The following is a 12,631-nucleotide window of genomic DNA, read 5'->3' on the forward strand; positions in this document are numbered from 1 at the left end:
TGCCTTCTCTTCATAGAGTATCATAAAGTCTTCTCTTTTTTTCATAAAATAGTAAGGGGAGTAATGGCAGATACATATTCAATTGTGAAGAAACCAAAGGCTTTCCAGGAATAGTGTATACCTTTATACTAAGGTAGAAGAGACTAATTTGGGAAGCACAAATTCCAAATTTTCTAAATTCTAGATTTGTGTGACCCAAAGTACAATAATTTTCCCATTCTCTACTTTATTCTCTTTTCCCCCCATTTTTCTCTCTTAGATGGAACAGGGTAAAGTGGATAAACTACTTTTGTTTCATTTCCCTGGTACCTCAACATCACACAAGTATTTATGACCCCATTACATGCTCTGTGCTAACTGCTTTCATCTGTATTATATTTCATTTAATTCTCAGAACTCAAGAAGGTGGTCTATATTTACCTCATTTTACAAATGAGAAAACTAAGACCTGATGTGTCTGAGTTGGGAATGTGAACAGTTAGTATTGGGACATACATCGCTCAGACTCCAAGGTCTATGTATTCCACCATACCCCAACCTTTGAGGTTTGTGCTCTGCCAAAGGAAGATATCAGAGGAGCTAGAGAGAGATGCTGACCAACAGGTCATCTTAATTTGTCCAATTCCCTGTGGCTGGGACTTCCTACTGACATGCATGCACCATTCTCCTTAAACTTTTATAAGGGCAGACACTTTAGCTCTGGGTCGTATTTCCTTACCTTTTCTTTTTTCTTGAGACAGGGTCTCACTCTCTCACTCTGTCATCCAGACTAGAGTACAGTGGTGTGATCATGGCTCACTGTAGCCTTGACCTCCCAAACCCAAGCAATCTTCCCATCTCAGCTTCCCAAGTAGCTGGAATCACAGGCACTCGCCACCGTGTCTGGCTGATGTTTTATTTTTGTAGAAATATAATCTCCTTATGCTGCCCAGGCTGGTCTCAAACTCCTGGACTCAAGAGATCCTCCTATTTTGGCCTCTGAAAGTGTTAGGATTATAGGTGTGAGCCACAATGCCCAGCCAGTTTCCTACCATGAGTGTTGAGAGAATACCTGCTGCTTATTTTTGTAAATACTGCAGCCAATGTCTTTCCCCACCCCGTAAGTTGTTAAACCCTTCTATTTAGAGATTTCCCTTCTGAGTGAGTCAAAGGAAGATGTTTCCTATATTTACTTGAGTATCTTAACATTTGAAATTTATTTTTTTTCTTGCTACATCACATGCTTCCTCTTCTATTTCTGATTTTCATCCTCAAGGCAGGCCTGTGCCTCTCTTCTTATCTTTCTGGGAACTCACCTAGTTTCCTTGTGTTGAGAAGTGTTCCCTCTGAAGTCACATCTTTCTGTCTTCGGTTGAGTCACTTTCCCTCCTCTCCTTTCTCTGAGTCTATAGTCTATTCTCATGCTTCTTAGACACAGGCTTTGAGGACACATAGCTTTCCTGTATACTGAGATTTTATTTGATTAGCTTCCTTCCCTTTAGGAACCAAACTGACATCACAAAAGTTTGGTCACTTTCCTCAGGTCATGGGCTTCTCATCTCACTGTGAAAGACTGTAGGTTCTTAACCTGGTGGTCTGTGGACTCTTGGAGAGCTCACAGATGGACCTGGGTGAGGGCCTCTTGAAACGATAAAAACCGTGTGTCACTCTCTTCACCGAACTACTGGCCAAGAGTCCTCAGCTGACCTCAGATTCTCAAAGGTTCCATGATCCAGAAAAAGTTATCAGTGACTGGAGTAGAAGGTCTCTAAATATTCTTTCTAATTCAAAAATTCTAAGACGTACCCTCACAAACTGCAAAAACTCTTAAAAACCAAGGCTGGATGCCAGTCAGCAAATAGTGCTTCTGTCATGGAGCAACTCAGTAAATATTTGATTATGCAAACAAATGATGGGATTTTCAAGATGATCTTCCCTTCACTTTCTTTTTCTTTTTTTTAATGAAACAATCAGTTTGATCTATAACTGACTGAACAATGAATTGACATAACTCACTACCTTTGGACCTGTCCCCCTTACTTTCCTTTTCTTTGCTTACCCTTTTTTTTTTTTTCATTTTTTGATACAGAGTCTTGCTCTGTCACCCAGGCTGGAGTGCAGTGGCATGATCTTGGCTCATTGCAACTTCCACCTCCTGGGTTTAAGCAAGTCTCATGCCTCAGCCTCCTCAGTAGTTGGGATTATAGAGGTGCACCACCACACCTGGCTAATTTTTCTATTTCTATTAGAGACAGGGTTTCACCATCTTGGCCAGGCTGGTCTCAAACTCCTGGCCTCAAGTGATCTGCCCACCTTGGCCTCCCAAAGTCCTGGGATTACAGGCATGAGCCACCATGCCCAGCCTACTTTCTTGATTGTTCTAAATGTTATTGGCCAAAATTGTGCCCTAGAAAATCCAAGAACTTGGCTGATAATTCTGAATGCTTGGGCATTTTGTACGTGCATGTTTTCATCCAATAAGTTAAGTTGTCCATCAAAAAAAAATTAAAAGAAAAAGCTTCAATTTTTCCATTGTGAAGGCCTGTAAGTTGATAATAAACCCCTGACTTAAGCTTTTGTGTGTGTTCTTCTTTCTCATTTCAACTGAAATTCATGCAGGATTTTCACCTAATCAGAGGATAGCAAACCTAAAAAGAATGGCATTTCTCTTATCTGAATCTTTTGTTTACGGACAGAGATGCTGTCAGAAAAGAGAAGTGACTCAACCAAAGGTACTTGGCAAGCCAGTGGCAGAGCTGGAGCTAGAACTTGGGAACCCGACTCTCAATCCAGTGCTCTTCCCATGCTACCCTGATTTCCCTGAAGACTCTTGCATTAATTTCATTCACCCTCTTCTGCTGTTCAGAGTAAAAACACACCTAAAAACATGAGCAGTTGACCCAATATGAAACCAGTTCAAGAGTGGAAAGTTAAACCATTTCACAGGAAGTGTTCACACATTTGCAGAGTTGAGGGAGGTGGGAAAATGACTCCTGATATAAGCCTCTCCAGAATTCCCCTCTTTCTGTTCACCTGTGGACACCAGAAGCCTCACCCTAACCAGTGTAAGGTCTTTTAGGCTGACTGATGGCACCATGGACACCATCGCAACCCCTGTGACCCGCAATTAGAAAATCTGAAGTAACTGGAAGACCATGAAAAGAGGAAAAATGATTAACCCTTGCAGTGCCTAATTAACTTGAGACATTCTCTAGTGTTCCTTATTCCTGCCTCAACTGATAAGGCAATTGGACTTTGTAACGACCTTGAACAACCTTGTGACTCCAGACCCTACGACCCCCTCCCAGTTTGCAAAACCACCCTAAACTGTGACTTCTGTAACTTTCTACTGCCTACCCCAAAACTATAAAACCAACTCCTATCCCACCACCCTCTGCTGACTCTCTTTTGGGACTCAGCCCGCCCACACTGGGGTGAATAAACAGCCATTTGCTCGAACAAAGCCTGTTGAGGGGACGGGGTCTCTTCATTCAGAGCCCACGTTTTAACAAAGAGGAATGAATGCTTCATTCTCCATGCACACCTTTCATGGTCCTACCTCTGGGCCTTTGCTTGGGTTATCTGCCTTGAGTGCCACCCTCCTGCTGTACCCCTGTGGGAAATCCTCTTATTCTTTAAGTCTCAGATTAAATGCTACTTTTTTGAGGAGAGCAAAATCACCATCTAGCAGACCCCAGAGGCAAAAATTCTTTATCTGAGAAATTTAGAAGGGAGCAAAAACCACCTGGTGACCATCAAACAGGCCAAATTCCTTAGCTGGGAAAATGAGAAGTAATTAGGCTTCCCTATCATTTAAAGCAGGCATCTGGTTCCAGATTTCTTTCCCCCCAATATTATAAGTAACTAGAATTTCTACACATCTCTGGAATGCCATGCTGAAACTCACTGTGCAACCCTTGCTGACGTTAAGGCACCAAAACATCTACAGATGTAATCACTTATCATGAACTATGTGGCTAGTATAGTCCAAATTACCCTTAAGCTCCGGCCTAAAGGCCCCCAAAGAAAATCCACCACAGTGTGCTTGGTCCTCTCTCACTGACTGCCGCGCTGCACCATTTTTCAGCATTCTTTCTTTCTAATAACCTTTCCTTCTTCAAACCTATATTGTTATCAGTCAATTCTTCTTACCAACACTCAAGTCAACCACCTCCCGATGCTGGGGCTCTGACACCCTGCCCAGCAATTTTTTTCCTGAAGTCTCCAGTTAACCACCTTCCTCCCCAGTTGCTTATTATTTCTCCCCATCTTGAACTTCCAGAGTGTACTGTTTGTGACTCTTTTTCCTTATTTGCATTATAATTATTTGTGAACAGGTCTTACCCCCCACAGTGGAGATCCTAAAATCCTTCAGTTGGGGTCAGTCATTATTTGTCTTTTCTTTTTCTGAGACGGGGTCTTGCTCTATCACCCAGGCTGGAGTGCAGTGGCCCTATCTCTGCTCAACTGCAACCTCCACTGCCTGGGTTCAAGCAATTCTCCCACCTCAGCCTCCCAAGTAGCTGGGACTACAGGTGCGCACCACCACACCCAGCTGATTTTTGTATTTTTTGAATAGGTGGAGTTTTGCCATGCTGGCCTCGGACTCCTGACCTCAAGTGACACACCTGCCTTAGCCTCCCAAAGTGCTGGGATTACAGGTGTAAGCCACCGTGTCTGACCTGTGTTTTTTTTTTTTTTTTCATTCTGCAAATATTCACTGAGTGCCTTCCATATATCAGGTATCATGGTCCCACCCTTGGAGCACTGATACTCTATGGGAACACAGGCAAGCAAAGCGGGCAGAGAGAGGCTCGCCCAGACCACTGTAGGGGCTGTGGCAGCACAAAGAGCGCTGAATCCAGCCATGCAGGGGAGCGGGAGGCTGTCAGGAGAGGCATTAAAGGAAATCAGGATATTTTACTTCAAAATATATTTCTTTAACATATTTTGAGACGGCTGTCAGAGAGCCGCAAAAAGAGGTAGCTCTGCAAAGCTGTCTTTTGTGCAGGAGATTTGTATTTGCAGAGGAAAATACAAATACAAATCCTGGCTGCATCAGTACACTGATTTCTCTGAGGCTTTCCTTTGTCTAGATCTTGAAAAGATTAACTGACAGTTTGACACCTTTAAAGGCCTAAAAGAAACATTTACCATCTATTCTCTCTGAGGCTGCACCTGTGAGCTTTCATCTACATAACAAGACCCCCTTTTTGCCAGCCAAGCCTTCACTTTTCTCCTCCCATAACCTGTCTTGCTGCTTAAATCTGATGTACCCCCATAACCTGTTCTTGGCCATCCTCTGAGCCCCCATTCTTCTGTAGCCTCAAGATGGTATAAGCTTCTGCACCCCACTGGGTGGTTGGGTCTTCATTCTGAAGGATCCCATTTCACATAAAACTATAATCAAATACATCTGTATACCTTTTCTTCTATTAATTTGCTTCTTGGCCGAGCATGGTGCCTCATACCTGTAATCCCAGGAGGCCGAGGTAAGCAGATCACTTGAGGTCAGGAGTTTGAGACCAGCCTGGCCAACATGGTGACACCCTGTCTCTACCAAACAATACAAAAATTACCTGGGCATGGTGGCATGTGCCTGTAGTCCCAGCTACTTGGGGAGGCTGAGGTGAGAGGACTCTTGAACCTGGGGTGGAGGTTGCAGTGAGATCGTGCCACTGCACTCCAGCCTGGGTAACAGAGTGAGACCCCATTTCAAAAAAAAAAAAAAAAAGAAAAAGAAAAAAAATTTTGCCTTTTTAGGGAAAACTTCAAAGGACAAAAGGAAAACTTTCCCTTGGCCCCAATAGCTTCCTGGAAGTTACATCTAAATGGAAGCTTTGATGATGTTCACCCCTCTCTATCTCTTGGAGCTAAGTGCATTGAACACCCTAAGTGCTTGAAAGAGTAAATGATTATAACATTTCAGAATATCTTTTCATTTAAGGTTCTCAGGTAAAATTCCCTCTCATTATTGGTCAATTCTCAACCTACCTCCCCAATACCTACAATAAAAGTGAACTTTTAGTTCAGCTGTTTAGTTCAGCAAGGAGAATAATGGCTGACAATTTTCTTGATACACAAACTGGTCTGGAATGCATTTTTCCAAACAAGCAACACAGACTGTGGTCACGCCATCCTGATGGGGCTGCCAGAGAACAGCTGTCACACAAGTCCTTTCCATTTTTAGCATGTTTGTCACCCAAAGGGGGCCCAAGATACAGGAGCCCCTTCTGAAGGACCCTGTTTCTAGATTTGTCAACTTCTGCTCCAGCCACAGGAGGGGAAAGTGAGGGGGCTAAAGGGGAGGTGTGGGCAGTGGCCCTTTTCACACAAACGCCAGCTCTCAAGGGGGAGCGAGCCCCAGGCCACAACCTGGGCACACCCATGGAGAAGGGACTTGTGCCAGGAGGGCAGGAGGAAGGGAGAGGACAGGAAGCGGTACACTTGGGGTATGGAGACCCACCAAGAAAGGAACATGAAGTTTCAACAAGCCTGGCTTTCCAATCAACATAATCTTCAGTGTTGCCAGCTACTCCACTCCTATCCTGCCGTAGGAAGCAGGAAGCATATACCCCTAACCTTACCCGGAGGTCCGGCACCGTGCGCACTTCCTGTACACACGGGATGCTGGAATTGGGCCGGGATGATGACTCATCACTGACAATAAGGAGGTCTCTGGGAATGTTGGGTTGACTTAGAGCATTTATAGAATCATTCCTGTGTCAGAGACATTTAATACTTTTCAATTAGCCACTTCACCACCTCTTCCATTCATTCCTCAACCTGTTCCAGGGCCAGGAAAAGCCTTTGCCAGGTATTGCTGCTTTCCTGCGGCCCCACACAGCAGCAGACGACCTCACATATGGAGCCTTGGCACATGCCAAGCAACGCCTTCCATTAATTACCTCATTGAATCCTTATGACTACCCTACCAGGGACTGGCTGCTTCCACTCCTGCTTCGCATGTTAGAGGTTAAGTGACTTTCTAGCAAAAGGCTAAGCCTGATTTCTTATAAACTGCCCCATGCTGGCTCACTCTCAGTGATCCCCACTCCTGATGTGTTGGCCCAGGCCCACATGTGCTTGGCTGAAGCGGGAGGTCTGGCCTAGTGTGTCTCAGGCCTCTGTGCTCCTGTGTCCCCTGAGCATGTCTCCATTATTGCCCTGGTGATATTGCTGTGTTTGCCAGGCTCCTCCTTGTTTTGAGGAGCCTTGAACTTAGGCTCCCCAAGAGGAGAGACCAATGACCCCTGTATTCTGCCTAGAGGCTGGTAACTGCAGGCCTTATTGATAGCCTGAATAACTACAGTCTCAAAGGGAAACTGAGGTTGCAAGCCTAAGGGTTAAGCCCTATTTACTGTGGATATCATACGTACTAGATACTTAACAAATGGCTTGGAGACATCTTCAGGAACTCAATCTAGGTCTAAGGAGGTTCTAAGAATATTCTCAGTTCTAGAAGCAGTTCTAGATCACCCAAGATAGTGGCTCTGTAGCTTCCGTTCATGAAGTGCTGACCATGTTCCCAGGATCATAAGCCCTTATACTAGGTCTTTCACACACATTATTTCAAAGAATCTTCTCAACCACTCTTTGAGGTAGGTGCTATCACCTCCATTTTACAGATGAGGAAACTGAGTGTCAGAGAGGGGAAGTAACCCCCAAGTCACTATACAGTAAGAGGTGAAGCTGGCATCCAAAAACTTCTCCTGGCTACTTCGGAGAAGGTGCCCAAAGTCTTTGACTGTTGCAGTAGTAAACAGCGCAGCTAAAATCAGAACTGTGCTTTATTTAGTTGCTAGGTTCATTTCTCCAAAAAAAATTTCAGGCCTAAAAACGCCCTAAGGCTACCTTTGTCCAAATGCTGAAATCTTTGTAGCTGGCCCAGAGATAAGATGGGACACTCATCCAAAATCCTGGGGTGCCTATTCAAGGATACCCCACGTCATCAGGGCCCCAGGATACCTGCATTCTCCTCTCCAGCACCAAAATGCCTTTGTTTCATGGCAAACAAAGGCCCTGCATTCCCACACAAACACAAGACAGGACGAAGACCTGACAGAACCAAGCACTAGCAGAGCACCATGGGTTATGGAAACAAAGTGCATCTTACATAAAACCAAACCACGCCACACCACACCGAAGCCTGGTGTTCTCAGCTGTGTTAGTCAAAGCAAACCGAGGCTCATCTCCAAGGCATACATGGGACGAGAGGCAGGCCAGGAAGCATCCAAAGCAGAGATAACTTCCCAATGACCTCAAGTGGCCAGATAGAGCCTGTCCTTTTCCTCCAACTGTATCCAGTCCTGGCACCTGAATTCACGTTCCCGCCCCCCACCTCCCATTCCCTCCACAGCCATCTCTTTGCTCCTGAGGCAAGCAAATGGTCTCACCAGCATTCACTTGGCCTCCGTAGATGGACCAGGGGCGAGACGTGCAGCCCACCCTGCCAAGTGAGACGCCAAGGGCACACGCAGCATGCTGCAGTCCTACCTGGCTCCCACCTCTGCGAGCAGCTTTCCTCCCCGCCTGCTCGCCACCTCTATGCCGCTCTGTCTGCTCAGCCTCACTTCCTGGAAAAGCGCTACCCAGGGGCTTGCCGGGCCGGCTCTCCTCAGGGGTGTTGAGATCTGAGAGTCTCTGTTCAGTACTCAGGCACCTGACCACGTCTGAAGGCTTCAAGCAGCTCTTCTTAGAGATCTTGGGTCCACCAGGGCCTCTCTCGCCTGCCTCCCTCTCTGCTTTCCTCTCATATCGTCCGCTCTCTTCGCGCCACAGCTGCCTGTTGCTCTGGCTGCTAAAGGCATCACTAAGCTGGGAGATGACACTATCAGAGCTCCCCAGCGGCAGCTGTGAGAAGCTATCTTGGCGGATGCCTGAAGGTGGTGTGTGGACGCCACCGTCTCCATTGATGTGAAGGGAGGCCTGGGAACTGGGTGCTAGGGAGTAGGTTCTGTGCAGGGAAGGTAGGGCCAGTGGAGAAGCTACTGATCGTGGGGTGGGGCGATCAGACCAACTCAAATGCGGGAGACTGAGAGACAGGGAGGGACTGGCCCTCGGGGACAAAGCGAGGTGGTCAGTGTTATAGATAGAAGTCTCTGGCAGAGGAGGCAAGGGTGGGGTCAGGGCCAGAGAACGCCTGCCTGGGACCCCCACAGTCAGTGAGATCCACTCAGAGGTGACGGCGTGCATCTCAGGGGACAGGGCTCGACGGGAGTGGGGCAGAGATGAGGGGGCTGGCGTGATGAGCTTGCTGTGACTGGAAAACTTAAAAAGAAGAAGAGAGAGAGGAAAACAAAAGAAAGAAGCAAAAGGTACACGTGTCAGCATAAAGGAAAAATAAGGAAAATAATCACCAGGGGTATATAAAGAAGAATGAAATGGAGAGGATGAGCAGGACACTCTGGTGTCCACAAAGGAAATCCTTACGTTACATCTGGGGAGAAACCGGGATGTGGGTGAGTGTGCGTGTGAGCACATGTGAGTGTGAGCCTGATGTGTACAGGCAGGGGGTGGAGGAAGCAGCAAGAGGTGTGGAGATGGAGAGAGGTCCCGTCAGAGTAGCAACGGATGAGGCCAGCCTGCTTTGCAGAATCAAATTTTCAAAGGGACACATTGGAAGCTCTCCACCCCAGCCTGCCCCGCCCCTGTGCACCAGATCCCTGACCCAGAACCATGGGGAAAGGTGGCCCAGCACTCCCGTGGCCCTTCCCTGGGGTTTTATTTTTCTCTGGGAGCTCAGAGGTCTTCCAGAGAGGAGTATGAGTACTGTAGTGGTTTTGTTTTACAATCACTCTTGGCCACAGTCAAGTGAAGAATGTAGTTGAGCTCTCTGCATCCTTACAAAGCAGAATGTCCAGCTCCAGTCACATGCCCTGTCCTATAAGACAACAGGATGTGGCTATCACTGTGCAGGAAGCCCTGGGTCAGCCCATTGAATGCTTTCTGCCAAGAACCCTCTACTGGGGTCAGTGATGAGCAGGTGGGAGAGAAGGAAACGATTAGAGGACCAGACAAGAGGCACCATCTCAGGGTCACCCTGGACCCCTGGGTCCTCCTCTTGTCCATCTACAGACCTCCTTACAACTTACATGGTGGTTTGGCTGGGCTCTTTCTTTTTTTTTTTTGAGACGGAGTTTCGCTCTTGTTACCCAGGCTGGAGTGCAATGGCGCGATCTCGGCTCACCGCAACCTCCGCCTCCTGGGTTCAGGCAATTCTCCTGCCTCAGCCTCCTGAGTAGCTGGGATTACAGGCATGCGCCACCATGTCCAGCTAATTTTTTGTATTTTTAGTAGAGATGGGGTTTCACCATGTTGACCAGGATGGTCTCAATCGCTTGACCTCATGATCCACCCACCTCGGCCTCCCAAAGTGCTGAGATTACAGGCTTGAGCCATCGCACCCGGCCAGGCCGTGCTGTTTCACAGGATGTCACCCCACCATGTCACCCTGAACTCAAGGCTCAGACATTTTCTTGGTTTTGGGAAAGTGGGGATTGGTTTGGAATAATTTATATTTCTGAACAAGTTTGTTTATAATTAATGTTTTAGAAAGCCAACATCTTATTATGCTCATAAACCTACATCCTTTCAGCCCACTGAGACTGAGATGCTGTAAGTTACTTGTTCTAATCACCTGGCTCCAGTGAATGCAAAAAATACCTTGGATCTGGTCTAGGTGGATGATGAGGAGAACCTGGAAGCCTCTCTTTCAGCCTTTGTCTTCTGCAGGCCAACTTCGGCCAAGATGACTGAGGACCACGCTGGACCATGGGATTTATGACACAGTGGGGGTACCCACACCAACAACTCACCCAGGAGGGACCAACTAATAAAGGCTCTTGTTCCCTAGTCACCTTATCCCCTGAGCAATTACCTGAAGCTCTTCTTTTCCCCCTGAGATAATATTTCTTCAACCGAGCACTGGAAAACGTCATTTGTACGCATGAAGACAAGGTCCAGTGTACAGTCTGCTTTTCTGCAGACAGTTTTTAACTGCAGTGCTCAAAAACCACCCCAGAGAGGTCGTGTGCCATCAGCACTGTTGACTATCAAAACTCACATGCTGAGTATGAAAACCAGTGACAAGAAGCTTAGATACCTGTGGGCTTGCAGTGGCACTGCGACTTGGGGAGGAGGAGAAAGGCAGGTCCACGTAATCCACGGGGTTTTTCACCAGTGGCCGCTTGATCACATCCACGTAGGTGATGGGGAAGATGCCTTGTCGGGATGTCCCTGGAATCCTCCCTTCGTACCAGTTCTCATCTACCTGCCGGAGCAGTGTAATCCTCTCACCCTGAAAGACACAGCAAAATGAGGGTCCTTGTCCTAGCATGCCTCCATACGCCTAGGGCCTCTGCCTGCACGCTTCAACATCCTGCATTGTTTATCACATCCTTTGTTCAGGGAAAACGTTCCCTGATGCACCTGGAGGGAGTGAACACCACTGGGATAAGGATGCTAATGGCAGTGGAGCTATATTGATGTGGGAAAGTTCAGCTTGGTTTTTTAAGTATTTTAGTAAAGGACAAGATCAGATTTTTGCCCCTAAGCCAGAGAGCAAATGTAGTGTTACTGACTCATCTAATGTAAAACAGAGAGATATCCAATCTTCATCTCTAAGGCAAAGATTTTGGCGGGTTTCTCTTTTTTCTTTCTTTTGTAGCATGATAGCTTTTAATGTATCATTATAGAAAAATCAGAACACAAATAAACATAAAGCAGAAAACAATCATCACCCATCACATTGTCACTTGGGGATAAACACTGTTAATATTTGGCATATGGACTCCCCAGATTTACTTCTATGCATGTGAATTAAACAAGCACATATTTTTTCTTATGAAAATTGAGTATGGCCAGGGGAGGGATAGCAGGGGGTGGGGGAATTGGGGAGAGATAACATGAGGAGAAATACCTAATGTAGGCAACGGCGGGGATGGAGGCAGCAAACCACCATGGCATGTGTATACCTATGTAACAATCCTGCAAGATATGCACATGTACCCCAGAACTTAAAGTACAGTAAAAGAAAAGAAAAAGAAAATTGAGTATGAATTGTATTTCCCTTTTCCAACTTGCTTTTTAAAAAACACTTAATAGCACATAGTAAACCTCCTACAATTCTACACTTTTAATGGCTGTGCACAGCTTAATGGACCACTGCAGGGTATTCTGTTGCACACACATATAATGATTTAATTACTGATCCCCTGCTGTTCGGCAACAGGGTTGCTTCCAGTGTTATATAAGATGGCTCATCTTTTTCTAACACGTGTGCTCACTTCCCTCAGTCCTCAATAAAATTAATAACTTAATAACTTAAGCAAGCCAGAGAATTTTGCCACAGAGTGTTTGCATTCTGAGAAGAACTTCTCTGCAGAGTGTAATTGTGTTCTGAATAAGCATGATGATGATGATGATGACGATGATGATACTGGCATCTCCGGTCTACTAAGCACAAACCAGATACCACGTGTCATGCTGGGGGCTTCACATATGCTGTTTCACCTAAGTCTCTTACAACCTAAGAGAGAACCATTTATCTTCATTTTTTTCTGTAAGAAAATGGTGGCCGCCAGGAGTGGTGGCTCACACCTGTAATCCCAGCACTTTCAGAGGCCTAGGCAGGTGGATCAAAAGGTCAGGA

The 12,631-nt window shown here is 46.2% G+C and overlaps 1 protein-coding gene across 50 annotated transcripts in view; it reads right to left on the bottom strand.

Moving 5' to 3' along the window:
- Window positions 1-12,631, bottom strand: part of SORBS1 (sorbin and SH3 domain containing 1) — a 251,854-nt gene that overhangs the window by 16,397 nt on the left and 222,826 nt on the right. For 35 of the 50 annotated variants that reach the window (XM_078346145.1, XM_078346141.1, XM_078346135.1 and 32 more), the window contains one exon: window positions 11,084-11,278. In XM_078346145.1, the coding sequence (XP_078202271.1) occupies window positions 11,084-11,278 (195 nt within the window). Of the gene's footprint in view, window positions 1-8,475; window positions 9,250-11,083; window positions 11,279-12,631 lie in introns of all 50 variants that reach the window. The other 15 variants (XM_078346103.1, XM_078346100.1, XM_078346097.1 and 12 more) reach the window with 1 other exon arrangement.

The sequence above is a fragment of the Callithrix jacchus genome, chromosome 12 (assembly GCF_049354715.1).
Source record: "Callithrix jacchus isolate 240 chromosome 12, calJac240_pri, whole genome shotgun sequence".
Classification (NCBI taxonomy): Eukaryota; Metazoa; Chordata; class Mammalia; order Primates; family Cebidae; genus Callithrix; species Callithrix jacchus.